The sequence below is a fragment of the Rhinopithecus roxellana genome, chromosome 5, assembly GCF_007565055.1.
Source record: "Rhinopithecus roxellana isolate Shanxi Qingling chromosome 5, ASM756505v1, whole genome shotgun sequence".
In the NCBI taxonomy this organism is placed as follows: domain Eukaryota; kingdom Metazoa; phylum Chordata; class Mammalia; order Primates; family Cercopithecidae; genus Rhinopithecus; species Rhinopithecus roxellana.
The window spans coordinates 153,725,093-153,743,504 of record NC_044553.1 but is presented as its reverse complement, the minus strand read 5'-3'; the positions used below and the strand labels follow the sequence as shown (position 1 = coordinate 153,743,504).

General features: G+C 46.2%; 1 protein-coding gene across 3 annotated transcripts in view; it reads left to right on the top strand.

Annotated features, from left to right (window-relative positions):
• The window catches only part of CLMN (calmin), a 133,411-nt gene extending 126,969 nt beyond the window's left edge, over nucleotides 1–6,442 (top strand). For 2 of the 3 annotated variants that reach the window (XM_010353700.2, XM_030931459.1), the window contains 4 exons: nucleotides 1,050–1,246; nucleotides 3,284–3,344; nucleotides 3,965–4,035; nucleotides 6,237–6,442. In XM_010353700.2, coding sequence (XP_010352002.2) covers nucleotides 1,050–1,246; nucleotides 3,284–3,344; nucleotides 3,965–4,035; nucleotides 6,237–6,405 — 498 coding nt within the window. In that variant the 3' untranslated portion in view covers nucleotides 6,406–6,442. Of the gene's footprint in view, nucleotides 1–1,049; nucleotides 1,247–3,283; nucleotides 3,345–3,964; nucleotides 4,036–4,473; nucleotides 5,092–6,236 lie in introns of those variants that run through there. The other variant, XM_010353701.2, reaches the window with a different exon arrangement.
• Nucleotides 6,443–18,412: the final 11,970 nt, after the last annotated feature.

Here is an 18,412-nt window from a genome sequence, read left to right as displayed (position 1 = left end):
TTCATTACCAGATACATGCTAGACATGTTGCACTACCATCCACCTTTGGCCAAAGGCACAGTGAAGATGGCATCCTGAAAACACTACACCTGCCTGTGTGCCTCTCCAAACCGATAGGCCACCTTTGCACCCTTTGGCCCACCTAGCTTCCAGGATTTATTCCTTTGTTTAAATGGATAATGATTGTGAAGGATTCAGCCACTGCTCACTGTAAGAGCCCTTCTCTTCCTCTCCCTTCCTTCCTTCCTTCCTTTTCTCTTTCTTTCTCTTTCTTTCTTTCTTTCTTTCTTTCTTTCTTTCTTTCTTTCTTTCGTCTTCTTCTTCTTCTTTTTTTCTATTCTTTTCTTTCTCTTTTTCCTTCTTTTCTGTCTTTCCTTTCCCTCCGTTCCTTCCTCTTCTTTATCCTTTATTTTTCTTCTTTTTCTTTTCCTTTCTTTCTTCTTCCTCCTCCCTCTTCCTTCTTCTTCTTCATCCTCCTCCTTCTTCTTTTCTTCTTCCTTCTTCACAGGGTCTCACTCTGTCACCCAGGTTGGAGTGCAGTGGCATGATCTCAGCTCACTGCAACCTCTGCCTCCCAGGCCCAAGCAGTCCTCCCACCTCAGCCTCCCAAGTAGTTGGGACCGCAGGCACCACCACACACAACTAATTAGAGACATGATTTATAGGAAATCCTGTGGAATAGTGGGACGTGGTTAATAATTATCGTACCCATTTCACCAACAAATACACTGAGGCTCAAAGAGATGACATCAGTCACTCAGGGTCGCAGAGCTGACTCAGCCAGGGTTTGAAACCGGATTGCTGACTCTAGAACCTATATTGTTTTAACTCCATCAATTTGTAGGATTTGAATTCTGTACCTGGGGCGGGTGTTGGGGTGGACTTGTCTCTCGTGCAGGCTGTGCTGCAGGGGTTTCATGAGGAGGATCAGGGAACAGGCAGAATTGGAAGGGACGCCCTGGCTGGGCCTGAGCAGAGCACTGCTGGGTGGTGTCACCTACTTTACACTGCAGTATGACATACTGACTTGGATTTGGTTGTTCTTTCAGTCCCAGGAATCCCCAAACCCGGAAAACATAGCAAACCCCCTAGAAGGAAATGTAACGAAAGAATCAATCAGTAGCAAGAAAAAGGAAAAAAGGAAACATGTGGACCACGTAGAAAGTTCACTATTTGTAGCACCTGGAAGTATTCAATCCTCAGATGACCTAGAAGAAGACACTAGTGACCACTGCATTCCTTCCAGGTATTTTATTCATCTCTTTTCACCCTTAAGGTGGAGCCAGAGAGTTACAGAGTCATTTGCAGTTTCGGATTTGATGGGGTGGGAGGTGCAGGCATGGGATTGGACAGCAAGGGAAACACAGCTTCATGTACAGTCCTCATTCTCTACACCTGGGTGGGGGAACCCACCCTCACCATTACCAGACCTCATGAGGAGCAAAATGGGAAGGATGGGAAGCTTGCCTTCTCTCCTCACTCTTCAAACCTTTGAGTGGAAGCTGGCAGTGAGTGAGCAGTGGGTGTCTGAACCATAGGTAGGCACTGGGGTGAACGCGGTAGACTTGGAGCCTCTGTTGGCTGCCTTCTGGCCCCCAGACAACTACAGTTGAACAAACTTCACTTTATAAGCATCTCAAGGACTTCAAGCATATCCACCTTTCCACAAAGGAGATCTTTAACGTCTGGCACGTGGAAGCTGGACATCTTATTAACCTTATGTCTTCTTCCACAATTCCCGTTCCAAGGAAGTAGGGATGCTTGATCTAGCTTAGGAGAAGTAGGGAGCGGGGAGGATAATGAGATTTAACTGATCTACAGGAATCTCATAGCACACCTCTGCTCTGTCACTCCAAGGCCACCAGATGAGCCAGATTTGTCCCTGGGAAAATGTGTAACTGCTGAAAATCAGAAGACCCTGGTCTCTCCCCTCTCTCATCATCATAATAGTCAGTGTTTATCAAGCCCTTACTGTGTCCAGGCACTTCACACTCATTTTCTCATTCATTCTCATGTCGCCTGTAGACACACTGGTGGGACTGTGCCTCATATGACAGACAAAGAAGGTCTGGGACCAGGTCACTTTCCCAGCTTAGGAGATGGCAGAGCTAGGGAGTCTTGGACTCAGATGTGTCCCACTCCACAGTCCACATTGTTTTTGTGCCCTCTTGTTGCCTGTGATGATGTGAGTAATGCAAGCTGCCACAGAAAATTATTGAGATACGCATTTGGGCAGGGGCAGGGAGAAGCCCATACAGACAGAGCCAGAGGAGTTGCTGGCAGGTGCCTGGCTTTCCACCTCCCTCTGCCTTGCTTCTGTGCCTGGACCTTGGGGAAACAGAGGCAGGCGGAGGAGGGCCAAGGCACAACAGAAGGCTGCTGCCCATTTGGCCTTTGACTCCCAGCGTGCCTGTCCCTGCCCCTGGGTGTGACTGTCTAGCAGTCATCTGTGATCTTCACATGTCGCTGGGCTCTGCTGTCAGTGCCGGTGAACGCTTTGCACAAACAGCCCAGGGGATCTGCCCAACTGCTCAGCTTCTCCGGAAGCAGGTTAATTCTCAGAGAATCCTTGAGCAGCCACTATGCAATGGAGTCTGCTAGGCCTGGGGGCTTCAGGAGAGGGAGAAAGAGGTCAGCCACAGGGGTTGAAGGCAGGGCTCCATCCTTCAAGGAAATATGACGTCACCCTCCATTCCGCTAGGACTGGGTGGAACATGAGAAATGCGAGGCAGGCATTCCCACTTGCACATTGTGGACCTCAGAGGCAGGTAGAGAGAGTCGGGGCAGCCTGGTCTAGGCCCAGGTCTGACTAATGGGGACCTCAGATGCAGGTAGAGAGTCGGGGCAGCCTGGTCTAGGCCCAGGTCTGACTAATCGGGACCTCAGACGCAGGTAGAGAGTCGGGGCAGCCTGGTCTAGGCCCAGGTCTGACTAATTACAGAGAACCTCTGGTGAGTCCCAACACATTGGTATGCTTGGGTTACTTGCTGATCCAAATGCTATGATTTTTAAGAATATGTGGCTTGCTTTCTATTTAAAATCCTGACTTCGTTTTTTCTTGTAGATGAGGGCCCAGTGTGTGTGTCACTAATATCCATCCTATTTGTAAGCACTCTCCAACCCAAGTAGGGGTATTAGATAAAATCTCATTTCTGTCCCTGGGTGTGAAGTTGTCGCTCTTGCCCAAATCCATATGTGGAAGCCCCAGGATAGGGGTGACCGTACAACTGAGCCATGAAGAGCTCCAGGTGGTACCATTTGAAAATGTGTGTTTGTTTTTCAGGACTAGTCACAGTGACTCCAGCATTTACATTCGACGACATACTAATAGGTCTTCGGAATCGGTTAGTATGTGAATTTCTTCTTTCTCCGCACGGCCCCTGCTAATCAGTTATTTTCCATCCTTCCTCCTCCCCAGCCCAGAGCTTTGAAATTACTGACGTGCAACAGCTATACTTTTGGATAGAAGACAAGCAAATTGAAACCTTGTCATTAAGCACAGTCCAGTCGGATGTCCGGTTTGGGCAATAAGGGATGTAAATAAAGTGATGATTTTAAAGCCCAAAGGCCTCTTTGTTACAAAAACGCATCCCAAACGCCCCGCCTGGACCCCCCCGCACACACACCCAGAAAGATCACATTCAAAGACAGAGGTGCAACATGAGTGGAGGTCCGATGGACACTCTCACGTGCTTAGTACCAGATGTGTTAGAACCCGGAGCAGCACACCCCAATTCGGGTTCCGGGTGGTAGGGATTCTCTTGCTCACAAGGGAGGGGCTTGGGGGAGGAAGTAGAGGAATGTATATTATGTAGTGCTTTGATTTTGGATCTAGGTGCTGACAGTATTGAGAAATGCACGGCATGCTCGGCTTTGTGTGTTTAAAATCGTTTTATTTTCTGTTTCAGAGATTTCATCTTTACTAATTGGGTTGCGGGGGTTTTGTTTATAAATTTCACTGTAGGATCATTTTAGCTATGTTCAGTTGAGGAACGCAGCAGATCTGGATGACAGAAGAAACCGAATGTTAACCAGGTTGGTGGCTTTACTTCAGGTTTTGTGGGGCTTGTAATAAAATGTTTTTCCATTCTGCAGCCTGCCTTACAGGGGTGGTTCTTCTCCCACTGCTCTGTTGATAGCAGTATTAATAATTTGGGATAATGCAAGGAAATAACTATTCCAGAGAAAATGATGTAAATTGAATATGAGTAGAAAGGAAAAGTAGATATTAATTAACACTGATGGGCAGGGCCTGGTTCTGAAAATGAGTCAGTTTAAAGACCGGTCTGGGTTCTGAGCCTGCTGCTTTGTTTAAATGAGTGGTGTATGGTATAGGGTGGTTTAGTGGTATAAGGTAGTTAGCAAAGGGAGGGCCAGGCAGGAGAAGAGGTGGTGGTCTTGTGAGGCTATGTGTCCCCCGCCTCCGCAATGCTATAGTCCCTGACGCCTGTCTGTTCACTGTCGCCACTGCAGGTACAATACTCAGAAGCTCACTGAGCTGATTTTACAGTTTTATGGCATCAGAGCAGACATGAAGAGAGAAAGCAAACATGCCAGGAAGTCTATGAAAGTATTTCTTGCTGTCGGAGAACTGCTGGCCTAGCCTAATGTTGCTGAATTGCTGGAAACCTGCCCATTTAAAACATAGGGAACCAGAAAAACTTCTCAAACTCTTACAATTCTGAGACATCCCCATTCTTGTTGAAGTCATAGGATTGCTTTATGTTTCTATTTTTAAAAAGTTTTATTTACTCACCACAGATTTGAATTGGCTTGGAAGGATTTAGATTACTGGAATCGGAAGCCTGTGTCTGAATATTCCCCAACACCCAAGAGTGTGGTCCTTAGAACCCCATCCCTCTGGCTGCTAAAAAAGAAGCAAGACAACTCCTTTCCCCTGCCATGAAATGGAAATACTAATTCAAGTTTTCAACTAGGCTGGACATGCTCATAGGAAAATAATCCTTTTTGCTCTTATGAGATAGAGATGTTGAAAATAGAACCTATAAAGTTGAGAAATGCAGGCATGTTTTCAGTTTTCTACATTGAGCATTTATTACCTTTATAATAAAAAATATGGTTTAGGCTGCATGTGGTGGCTCATGCCTGTAATCCCAGCACTTTGGAGGCAAGGAGGGAGGACTGCTTGAGGCCAGGAGTTTGAGACCAGTCTGGGCAACACAGAGAAACCCTGTCTCTATAAAAAGTATGTAGTTTAAATTGTTTCTGTGGATAGCTTTTTAAAAAAGACCATCATGTGGGTATTTATCATTCAGTATGTAGATGGCGGCAGATGTTTAATCCCACCCAGCCCCTCACTCCTGCTATCAGGAGATAGTACTGGGATAAGTGGTTTTAGCCTCTCGTAATCTCCATTACATGGCACGAAACCCCCTAAGAAGCTTACACTGCAGGCTTCTCTACATGCAGCTCCAAGCAGAGGCCCCAGCCCCAGCTCCTGGTCCCTACCTCACCCTTTCCTCTGGAAACTCAGGTCTGGGGTTGGTTTCCAGCATCTTCTGTGCTTCACTATTATCCGCCAGGCAAAACCTTCTGGGCTTCCTTATTGTCCACCAGGCAAAACCAAAATGGCATTTTAACACTACCGCCTATAAAATAAAAGCAGGAAGGTAAATCTGACTGAAATCAAATCTAGTAACTATTTTAAAGGTAATATTCCAAAGCCAAAACAAAACTGTGGGGAATGGGAGAGGTCTTTGTTTGTTTCTTTCTGATAGATGATTTAAAATGATCTGCTATCAGGGATGCTTCATCCCTTAGATGACCTATGGGGTCCCCTCTGTTACAAACAGCAGCGAACCATCAGTATCTAACTCCATGCCACTCTCTGAGAGCACTGTGGCATCAAGAAAGGTGTCCCAGGAGACCTGGCCTAGGTGCCAGCTCTGTCGCCAAGTAATCCCTTGGCCTTGGGCAAGTCACTCCACCCGAAAGCCTCAGTGTGTCCATCTGCAGAATGGCGCTGCTAGCTCCTCCCACCTGATGTTATGGAGATGAACAGAGTGTGTGCAAAAGCTCGAGGGACTGTCTTGTTAGCCCAACGCACTGGTTTGGGTCAGCACACACAGTGTGGGGCCTACCTGGACCTGGTGCTGGGGAGCCTTCAGGTCTTCACGCAGGGAGTGGGGGCCGGGGAGAGACGGGTAGCACTGGGTGGGATCCACTCTCCTGGGAACCTGCTTGGTAACTGCCTTTCCTCTGTGTTCCTTCTGTAGGAAGGCCAACAGCTCAGGAGAAACCATGTCACTGGGGAGCCACAGCCCGCAGAGCGACTCTCTGACACAGCTTGTCCAGCAGCCGGATATGATGTATTTTATTCTCTTCCTGTGGCTCCTGGTGTACTGCTTGCTGCTGTTCCCACAACTGGATGTTAACAGACTCTGATACGTGTGTCTGGATAATAAATAAGACAGGACCCTGACCAGGGGCGGGGTACTTCATTTCATTTTGGGTTCTGGGTGGGGCACTTCTACAGACAGTTGAGGACCTCTGAGGAAACTTAGACCCCCTTTCTCACTATTGTGGTTTTTTTTTTTTTTTTTCCCCAGATTTCCTTTTTTTTCTGGATGACGTGAGCATGCTTTTTTCTTTGGCTGTGTACTCAAAACTCAGGCATGCAGCTGGATCCGTAGGTGGGGTTTTGTCCTTGTGTGCCTTGCTGGGTCGGATAGGAAGCATCATTAGTGATCATTAGCCCGCCTGGATCTTAGCACACCCCACATGCAGGTTCACATCCTGGATGAACTGGGATTCAGATGAAGGGCTGCTTGATGAGAAAGAGGGTGGGCGCCCAGGCAGAGCCCCAGCTGGGAAGAAAGCTGCCACATTTTCCTCCAAGCATGGATGTTTGAGAGAAGGTACTGGGGTCCATGCACCTGTCACAGTCTGGTAACTGGTTGCATTCACTGGGGAAATCTGAGCAGCTGGCTCTGTGCAAGCACATCCGGGAATGGCAGAATCCAGGGAGCAAGATGAAAGCTGTGTTGAGAGCCACAGTGTGCTCTTTTTCACCCTGGTTTGTTGTTGTTGTTGTTGTTGTTGTTTTGTTTGTTTGTTTGAGGGAAGATGCATTTGAAATTCAGTTTTCCATTGATTGGATTGAGATAGAGCGATGATTTTCAAACCAGATCCTCAAGGCCCAGCAGGGCCCTGTAAAAGCCATGAGGAGTGGCTGGGCTGGAATCAGCTCCCACCGGTGCTGGAGCTGGGTGGTGCGGCAACTTCCTACCCACCAAAGCTTTGGTGCACACCTCCTTCAGAATGCACATCTTGGCATGGGCATCCTTTGTGGTCACTTGTAATGGGTTTCTTGAAGAGGCTTTCTGGATGGTACTCTGGGAGCAGGCCAGCACAGGAGGTTTGTGAAAGAAGATAGGCATTTCTAGCACCCCACCCCCTGTCTTCTTCAGCCCCGGGCTCCCTCCACTCTCTCCTTCCTGCCAAGACTCAGGTCTGTGGCGAGTCTCTGCATCAGTTCCTCCTCCCCTTGCTCTCCCGTTCAGAAAGCATGTACCAGGCAACCCTTACAAAATCATGAACGAGTCAGGAGGGGACTCAGAGAGCATCTTGTCTAGCTGAACCCAGAGAGACAGAGCAGTGTGACCAAGATCGTACAGACAACCGGGGGCAGACTTGCAGTGAGCACACAGGCACCTGATGTCCCCTCGTAGGAAACTTCCACCAGGCACCCCAGTGTCCTGAGAAAAAGATAAAATGACTAGATTAAAATGTCCACATTCAAACAAAACCAAAAATTTTAGACCAACTGTCGACATTTGTTTTGTTCTTGTATTTTTCGCATGAGGAAGTCTTATTCACCTTCAAGCTCATCCCCGATTCCTTCTGAAATACGCTTGACGGCTGCAACAGCTTGTCATTTGACATACCAGCGTCATTCTTACTCCAAGAATCGCGTTTCTTTCTTTGCTAGCCAAGGACTTGCTCATTTCAAGCAGTGGGTTTCAAGTTCACAGAATTCCAGCATGGCCAGAAGAATTTACATAGCACATCTGAGTCGATGACAGCCCAAATCTGGCCTCTAAACCAGTCTGATTAGAGTCTGTCTCCCCTCCTGAAAGAATTTCAGCCTTCCAAGCAGAAGGCTGTTGGGAGCTTGGAGTGATTCCATCTGGAAGGCCAAGAGCCCCGTGGAAAATGAGCTAATTAATGAGCTCCCTGGCATCAATGAAAGCGCAAAGGTACAGATAATAAAGATTATGTGTGTGATAGTTTATAACCCTGGGCACCATGCAGTCCTCGCCTAAATTAGTTGCTCAAAGAGCCTGGGAAGAACCGACCAAAATGTGAATCATTTCATTTTATGGGTCTAGACCTTGTTCAGAAAAACCTCTGCAGGATTCTTTTCTCACCTATTACAACTTGTAATATTGTTTAAAACATCCACTGGCAAGATGCCTAAAAGTCATTTGGTTCAGGTTGGCAGTCAACTGATTTTTTGAAAAGGAGAAAGAAATCTCATTTGAGTATGGGCTTCTATGGAAGAAGCTGGATATAGAAAATGGATGTGAAAGTCTGCAGGACAAACCACCCCATTGCTTGTAATTTTTTTTTAATTTAAAAGAAATACAATAAGGCTTTTAACAAGAACTAGCAGTCCCCTAAGTCTCACTGCTTAGAAGTAACCACTTTCACCTCTCTTATGTTTGCATTTCTACATCACGTGCTTACGCTTATGTTTTAATTAATTTAGAAACACCTACTGGCTTGCTATCACAGTAGATGAGGATTTCACTCTTACCATACCGTATTTTGGTTTTCCAGTATAGCTAGATCACATCAGTTAGTACATTTCTATTAGGTGTTGACATTACCTGGAACACTTAAGGATTGTTGACTCCCAAGCCCAGCAGTGTGTTATGGTTACATGTCCTTTCTCCTCCAAATGTCCCCCTTAATTTGTTATTCTCTCTCTTTACTTTTCTTTCTTCTTCTTCTTTTTTTTTTTTTTTTTTTTTTTTTTTTTTGGTGTGGCACATTAATAACTTCCTGAGGAAGAGAACATGGGAAGTAAATATGGTTGTAAATATTTTGAGATTTTTGCATGACTTAAAATGTCTGTGTTCTGCCCTTAGCAGAAGTGTGGCTGAGCATAGAATGACAGGTGGAGAATAATACCCTCTCCTAACCCCTCCCAAGCGTGCTGGTTGAGATTTCTGATGCCATTCTGAGTCCCGTACCTTTACATGTGACTTAGATTTTTTATCCACCCTCCCTGGAAACATTTAAGATCTCTTTATTCTTGGTGTTCTGAACTGTCATGATGGTGTTGTATCCTGGGTGTTAAACCTTGTGCTGGGGCTTCATGGGAAATTTCTTAAAGTTTATCGTGATTACTTACATTTTTTTCTTTCTGGACCACCTATTATTTCAATGTTGGAACCTCCCCTACCGCCAGGATGATGCTGTGATATTTTTATCTTTTCTGTTTTTCATCTGTTTCCGATCTGCTTTCAGGAAGAATTATTCATTTTTATCTTCCCAATCTGAAGGTTGTATTGAATTTTTATTTTGCAAATTAACAAAACCTTTGGTCATTGTCCTGTCTTTGTTTTATAGTGTCCCTTTCTTGATGCGTGAATGCAGATTTTGTCTCTCTGTGGACGTTAATGATTGTGTTTTGAGGGGAAGTTCTTTTCTGCTCCCTGTGTTGCCCTCATTTCCTCTGAGTTCCCTTTATTTTGGTTGGTCTCAGTCTCTGCCTTTCACGTTGTAAATTTTTCTCAAATATCTGGTGATCCCGTGGATCTGTTCATGTTTAAGAGTGAGGCATCCTGGCCGGGCGTGGTGGCTCACACCTGTAATCCCAACACTTTGGGAGGCCGAGATGGGCGGATCATGAGGTCAGGAGATTGAGACCTTCCTGGCTAATACGGTGAAACCCCGTCTCTATTAAAAATACCAAAAAATTATTTTAGCCGGGCATGATGGCAGGTGCCTATAGTCCCAGCTACTCAGGAGACAGGCAGGAGAATGGGGTGAAGCTGGCAAGCAGAGCTTGCAGTGAGCCAAGATGGCGCCATTGCACTACAGCCTGGGCGACTGAGTGAGACTCCGTCTCAAAAAAAAAAAAAAAAAGTAGTGAGGGGCATCCAAAAGCTGATTGAAAGCTGTGTGTGCCAACTGGTGAGCTTTTCCACTAGGGTCACCAGGTGGGCACCTGGACTCATCATTGGAGAATGCTGCATGTCAATATTTGCAGGTGTTTTCTCTGGGGCTCATTCTGTTTCTTTAGAGATGTTCCCACTACTCTCCTTTCTGGGAAACAGGGCCATACACAGGGCTGCTTTTAGCCTACACTGAACTCTCATGTTGTTTCAAAAACAGTGTCCCATCTGGGCAGAAGCCCCCATGAGCACTTGGCTTGACTGGCAGAGGACACCTTTTGCCCCTTCCTCCAGACATACCCAGCCCTGAGCTTGGACAATGCTTGAAGAACAATAAAAAGGCTAGATTTTAACTCCTGATTGCCCCCTTTAGCCAGGTGCCTCTGTGCAATGCACAAACTGTAGGACTATATCCAGAGACCCTGGTCTATACTCAGTGTGCCTGAGTTCTGACCGCTGAGCAGGCAGCCTCATCACCCGTGAATATTTAGACTTTCATTGAGTTGCTTCCACCTTTGCTGTGTCTGGTGTCCCTGAGTTGGAGCTGCTCTGATTTCTCCATGGAGTAGGAGCACAGTGGTCATCTGGCTGCATGGGAAGGACAGGGGACCTCTGAGCCAACAAATGCCCTGGTCTTGAGCCCCATGTCTCACCCCATCCCTCCCATTCCAATCCCCAAGCCTCTCCTGGAAGCCACAGGCCATCTCTGCTGACCACTCTGTGGCCTCCCCTCTGCAGGCATGTGGTTTTAGGATCCCCTGCCCTGCTCACTTCTCCATCAGTTCCATTCTTGCATCGATAGGTTGCTAGCTCTTGCTTACTGTTCTCTTCTGTATCCCTCTGTGTTCATGGTTGTATTAATACAACTTTCATTCCTTTGCTCCTGTTTTCATAGGGTTTCATGAGGGAAGAAACGGGCTCATGCATTCAGTATACCACTTTGATCCATAAACCCCATATGAGTTTTCTCACTAGTTTCTTGGGGGGCATGCTTCTCTGACTGGTCTGTGAACGTGCCCTGAGTCCAGCTGGGACTATAGCAGCATCCATCCTGTTGAGCTGTGGCCTGCTAAGTGATTTTGTGTAATGCTGTGCCAAGTGCAGGAGAGGGTTAAATAGCATGGGTAAGCTCTGCTTGAATGCCATGATTAGTTATTACCTTCCTTCCTTCCCCTTGGTTTTGCTGCCTATTCTCAGTAAATGATCTTAGATCTCCTGCCTCCCCAAAGATACAGTCTGTGTGGTCCTGTGGGTTCTAGATTTTCTTTACCTTGCTTCATTTAAGAAACAGAAAACTAGCTAGGCACAGTAGTGGCTCACACCTATAATCCCAGCACTTTGGGAGGCCAAGGCAGGAGGATCGCTTGAGGCCAGGAATTCAAGACGAGCCTGCACAACATAGCAAGACTCCATCTCTACAAAAAGTTAAATTTAAATTAGCGGGGTGTGGTGGCATACACTTGTAGTCCCAGCTGCTCAGGAGGATGAGGCAGGAGAATTGTTCGAGCCCAGGACTTTGAGGTTACTGTGAGCTATGACCCTGCTATGTCACTCCAGCCTGAGTGACAAAGCAAGATCCTATCTCAAAAATAAAGAAATAAGTAGTCCACATAGGTGTTTGCCAGCCAACAAATCGCGTGGATTCTCTGTTGAGCGTGGCCAACATTTCCTCGTCGAAGTTTGTATCTTGCCATAGTTGATGATCGGGCTGTCGGGGCTTCCTGGTCAGACCTGACCTTTGTGGGGAGATGTTCTCCCACCAAGGCTGGGAAGCAGGACACTCTTGCTGCCCCTTGGGCAGCCACCCAGAACATGGGCTTCTCCGTTTCTGGGGTTCAGCATAGTTCCCCCCACCCTCTTCCCATGCAGTGCATGCCTGCTCTTTGTCAGGATGGAACAGAGGAAAGGCAGAGGCACTGGGGGCAGTCTGTGTAGTTGATCTCTGTTAGTCATAGACTGTTCAAAAACCTCAGGAATTATGTAAGCGTTCAGTGCCTCATTTAAGAAATGAAAAACTGAAGATTAGAAAGAGGAAACGACTAGTCGCCCTGCTAGTTGATGACCTCCAGATATCATCTTCATTCCCAGTTAAGTTTACTACAAAACTACAGCCTCAGCTGCTGCAGCAAACCTCCCCAACCCCCATCGCTAGGGACTCAGAACACCATGGAGGCTCATCTCTCCAACAAAAGTCAGAATTAGCAAGTACAGATGTGTCTTACGAAAATGTCAGAATCCATCATGGCTGCTTTGGCGAAGAGCTGTTCTTCCGTGGTCATGCCATTGGAAGGCAGTTGTATGACAAGAATGCTTTCACATGAGCTCCAATTTTCTTAACTCTCCAGAAGGACTTCAGAAGCCTCTGGAGTTTTCAGACATGGCCTCTCTCTCCCTTCTGCTTGGAGACACCTTCCTGGGGGTCTCCACTGCATTCCCCACCTGTATTCCTCTGTGGAGCCTTGTACCCTCAGGTCCCAGAAATGGGCTGTGTGGGAGCTTCCAGTGAGCCTGGTATCTCGGGACGTTCTCAGCCAGGAAATGAGACTGCACAAAACTCTGCGAGGCCCAGGTGTGTTATTTCTCCTTCCCCAACATTGCATCATCACTGCTGACACAGCATTTGGGGAAGATTTAACATCTTGGGCCAGCAGCTGCCATCTGGAACTGTCCCCAAATAGCAGGTTGTTCTGTCCCATCCAACTGGTGAGGGGGCCACCCTAATGACAAGGTCCAGGATCTGGGTTCGGTGGTGGAAGGCTGGGAGCTGGCGTGGGCATTGTCGTTCTTCTTCGCTGAAAATTGCTATGGCTCTTTTCCCCTAACAGCCAGTGTGGGAGAGCCAAACATGAGATACAAGCATCCCCTTGAGCTCCACAGATCTTGTGCCTTGCTCTCATCAGGCATTTCCTTGGAGAACAGCAGTCAGCAACTCATGGAAGTGAGCCTGGTGCACAGACTTTGCATGGACTCTGCACAGGTTCCATTTCCATCGTGTGCAGACACCTGTATCTTTGGGTTCCACATGAGCATCTGCCCTCTTCACGCTGATTTTTTTTTTTTAAGAGACGGCATCTTACTCTGTCACTGAGGCTGGAGTGCAGTGGTGTGATCACAGCTCACTGCAGCCTGAAACTCCTGGGCTCAGGCAATCCTTCTGCCTCAGCCTCCCAAGTAGCTGGTACTACAGGTGCATGCCACCATGCCCACCTAATTTTTTATCTTTTATAGATACAAGTCTCTGTTGCTTAGGCGGGTCTCAAACTCCTGGCCTCAAGTGATCCTCCTGCCTTGGCCTCCCAAAATGCTGAGATTATAGGCATGAGCCACTGTGCCTGGCCTTCACTCTGATTTTTTTTAAGAGCCCTACAGTCACCTTCAGATCTTGTCATTTCTCTACCATTGTGTGTGAGACAGGGCATGGAGTGAGCTTGGTCAGGTGGGGGTCAACAGCCTGGAGACTCAGAGCTGCTGGTTTCCCGAGAGCCCCCAAAAGTTATCAGAGTTTCTGAGCTGAGTGTCCTGCAGTTGCCAGCCCCCACAATGCTGGGAATACTGGCTTCTTTGTGTTTAGAACTTGTTCTGAGAACCTTGATGAGAACACATCAAGCAAGCAGTTCCTCCCAGCCAGGGCTGGAGCAACATGCCAAAAAACATCCTTGTCTATGGGAAAAAGACAACCAGTATTTGGTGCTGTTTGACCAAGTTGTTTTTAAATATACACATGCCTCAACAATCCCTGGCCTCAATCACACTGCTAATTTGTTTAAATCTCTGACACTCAGACGTCAAGACTAGCTTCATCTAGCAGCGTTCTCTTTAAGGGAACCCTTTTTTTTGTTTTCATTTTAATCACTGCCTTCTTCTCTGGGAGGTATTGTGGGCTGGAGAAAAAAGTCAGGTTTGGGAGTCAGACAGATTTAGATTGGAGTCCCAAGCTGTCACCAGATCTCTGGGTGATCTTGGCGAACTAACTTCTGAGCTTCTGTGCATTATAGGCATTCAGTACATATTTGTTGAATCATAATACTTTTCTTGAAAGTTTATGAAGTTGTACGATGCCCAGCAGCCCCCTTTTCTCTATTTCCTTCCTCTTGAAGCCAACATTGACTATACCTCTTTCCTTAACCCTCAGTTTACCATAGCTTCTTCCAACCTCTCTCTAATCCATTACCTTTTTCTGACCTACCCTGTCTCAAATCTAACTCAGGCCTTTTTGCAAGAGGAAGTTTAAGCCATTGTTTACTCATTAACTCACTTGACCCTTAGAACAATTGTGGGAGGTGTTTATTTCAGAAAGAAAGCTAAAGCACAGGACAGAAAAATAACAAGGTCATAGCGCGAACTAGTAAGTAGCAGAACCGAGAACATAGGACTCTTATTTTCAAACATTGGTTTGCACTCTAAAATTCACTGCATTTGCAAATTCACAACCAAAATGGCCGCCTGGAAAGGGTCGTTTGCAATAAAATCTCAGTGTCCAACATCAAAGACAGTTCTTCAGGGTTTTCAATTAACTATACATCCTGCCCCCAGCTGCTCATCTCTGCACCTCTAACACGTACTTCTCAGAGTAGGAAATTGGGCTTTCTCCTTCAAAAACAAGAGTAGAGAAGGCCTGAGGACGGTGTAATTTAAATGGAGAGGTAGAGACCACGAATTGCTTGGATGAATTCTTAACTGATTGGTCTCTGAGGCAGGGATTATTATTTTTCCTGTATTTTAAGCTTAAAAGTAGTGATTTTTGCATTGTTACAAAAACCAAAATAGCAAAATATCATTTGATACTTGTATTCTGTTTGCAACAGCTACCACTTCCTTTAGCCCCAGCAAAAATCAATAGGTGCGTATTCTCTACAAGTTCATGCTGTGTGAAAGGACAGCCCTAGAATGCCAGTATCGCTAAATATCATACAAAGATTTAGACACTTTTTAAAAGGAAACTCTGGGAGTGCCTGTTGTCTGGAGAGTTGACATTGTCCAACGCAGGCCAGCACTGGTGTGGGTATGGAGAACCCACGTCCTAGCTCTGGCTCACCTGCAGATGCCTTGAATTTACCTCTCTGGGTTGGAAGTGGGAAGACTTCTTTTAAAAGTCCTTTCTAGGTTTCAAAATCCAAAGGTTACCAAGGTAGTTTTTATTTATCTCAATAAGTGACCTATTTGCTTAAAGCAAGTGTACCTCTGTATATAACCCCAAAGCTTAGGGCAGTGCTTCTTGGCTTTAGTATCTGAGAAAGGTGCCTTTGGGAAGAGTTTGGTCAAACAGAAAGTAGTCTGAATCTTAAAGGTGTGGGATGAATGTTTGAAGTAGAACCTGGGAAATCTGCTTCCTAGGGCTGTTAGAACTAAATTGGTCTCCTTAAATTACGTCAGCATCTGAGGCAGTTTCCTAAGGGGATTTCTTTTCAATTCAAAAGTTCAGCTGCAGGAATACACAGCTGTACAGGACTAGATCTTCCCACCCCTCATCTTTTCCCTTCCCCAAGTAACGACTCAGAAAGGCTCCCGAAATTCTACTCAGAATCGGAGCCGTTCGCATTCCAACAAGCATCCCTTAAGCCAAAGGCTGGCGTTGTTTGTGTAGAATGTCCCTGGGGTAGGGGCGGTAGCTGGGGGGAGGGAATGTGGTGCAGGGGACACCTGCCCTCTGCCTTTGAAATTGCACCGTAAGATGCTGCCTGTGTCACTCACAGCGGTGCTGATACTATCCGCCAAAGACAAATTGTGAACATGGAAAAATGGTCGTTCCCTACTGTACATCCTCAGGACAAACTACTAAACTTGGAGACAGGAGATGGTTCAGACCATATTGTACTGGGTGGTGATCGGTGTTTCATTTTGGGGGAGTCTGGTTTATTGAGCAGATTTAATGTTTCCTTATTGTCATGGCAGGGCTTAATTGACTATGTCTGAAAGCTTTTACTGAGAGTTCTAAGAAAACTATTGAGGAAAATGAAATGTTATTTTGTAGTAAAAGGATTATTTTTGTCTATTTAGTATATACATAGCTGTAGCTTTGTAAAAAAAAAAATCTTTGAAAAAATATATGAATGTGCCGTCTTATTTATTGATTACTGTAAATTAAGATACAAATGGCTATTTGCATAATTTATACCTGTGGGAAATTAACTGGAGTATTTGTTTTTTGACTGTTTTCTATTAAGGAATATTAGGCTTGGTGCTATGATGAATGATCTTGTAAAATTATATGTATTCTTAAGAAAATTTTTGAATATAATTTCTTGAACTGACCATTTCATTGATAATACTTACTTCCGCGTGTGTTTGTGCTTTTGACAACCAGAAATTACACTATTTTTTCAGCAAATAGTCGCAACAAATAACACTTTTGCCAAGGCTGAAGCGAAGCCAGTTGGCTTTAGAGTGGTAGAGATTGAGAGAAGCTGTCCTTTTTAAACTGCATTAACTTGCCTTGGGCCTTTGTAATGCTCCGAGAAGTAGTAGTAATAGCAGTAGTAGTTGCTATGCAGCTCTGGAGTGGGGCCGCCTAGGTCTGAATCCTAGATCTGTCTTTTACTAGTTCTGTGACCTCTAGGAAGTTACCATAGTAGCCAGGGGTCCTCATAAGACAGAGCCTGAGCCAAAGCTGATATGATGATTGTGTCATTTGAGGGCAGAGGGGATGCAACCAAGGGCAGCAGGAGTGAGATAAGGACAGAGGGAGAGCAAATAAAAGGTGGTGCAACAAATATTTATGACACGCTTACTTGGCATCAGCACTGTTCTGGTTGCTGCAAATATAATAGGAAACCAAAACAAGGTTCTTATCCCCCCAGAGCTGATCGTCTAGTAAGAAAAGGCAGACAGAAGCAAAATGGTAAGATGCATAGTGTGTCGTCCGTGCTATAAGAAAAAGCAGGGAAAGAAGGTAGATTGGGGGTGGACAGTGAGGTGCTGCCAGGCTCCTACAGCAGCCAGGAAAGACCTCTTTGAGCAACAGACATTTGACTAAAGACCTAAAAGAGCCGCAGGGACAGATCCTTCGAATGCCTGGGGAAAGAGTTTTCTAAGCAAAGGGAGCAGCCAGTGCAAAGGCACTGAGGCAGGATCATGGCTAGAGTTTTGAAGGGATAGCAAAGAGCCTGGTTTGGTGAATGCACAGTGAGTGAGAGGAGAGAGGCCAGGTAGGGCCTTGTAGGATGTGGTAAGGACTTTGGCCTTTACCAGGAGTGAGCTGGGATCCACTGGAGAGTTTTGAGCCCATGTCAGCTTACACTTTAGCAGGCTAACCCCGGCTGCCATAATGAGAATAAACTCCAGGGAACAAGGCGGAACACAGAGGCCAGCCGGAAGTCCATTTCAACAGTCCGGGAGAGATGACAATGGCACAGGTGGGTGCAGCGGAAGTGGGGCACAGTGATTTCATTCTGGATGTATTTTGAAAGTGGACCCTCTGGATTTGCAAATGGATTGGCTGTAGAGTGTAAGAGGAAAAGAACTGAGAAATGCTCCAAGGTTTTGGCCTGAGCATCTGGAAGAATAAAGATGCCACAGGCTGATGGGGAAATGGGGAGAAGCAGATTGTGGGGAAGACCCGGAATTCCTGAATCTGAGCACGTTAGGTTTGAGTTGCCCATTGCTCATCTCCTTTCCTTCTCCCTGTCCAAGGGTACTCGGGCTGTGGCGTTGAAGTGCCCTGAGGTGACTGTGCTTTTGTCCTCACTGGTAGGCCCAGCCCCCATGGCCCCTTAGCTGCTCTGCTGCTGTGCCATGATTGCCTGGGCTTGGGCATCTCTGACCGGTTTTGGAATCTCAGGTCCAGTGTACCATGAGGCCATTCCCATGGCATCTGTGGAGCCCCCAGACTTATCTCTCCCCGACCAGTCCCACTCTGACATGCCACCCCAAAGTGGGTCTCCCGACCGTTCTCCCTGCCGTATTTGCATTTTAAATCTTTTGAATACCGATACCAGGAGGCCCTTCACAAATCTTCCTGGATGTACAGAGCCTTCACCCTGCTTGAATGGAGAAAAAGAGAAAATACGGGGAGAAAACACATCGGATGATCTGGCCACATTAAAAAGGGAATGGCAGGCTGCATGACAGGAAGATAAATCCTGTACTGAAATTGCCAAAGCCTGTAAACGGCTGAGCATAATCATGTTTCTACTTGGTGGTATATTACTTTGGATGGAGTGGTTATGCCATAAAAAGCCCAAAGTGTGAAGATGGAGTGCTATTTTGTTTCCATTAATTGCTTCCATGTTTCAGATTAATTTCAGTGACACGTGTCAGCCCAAAAAAGC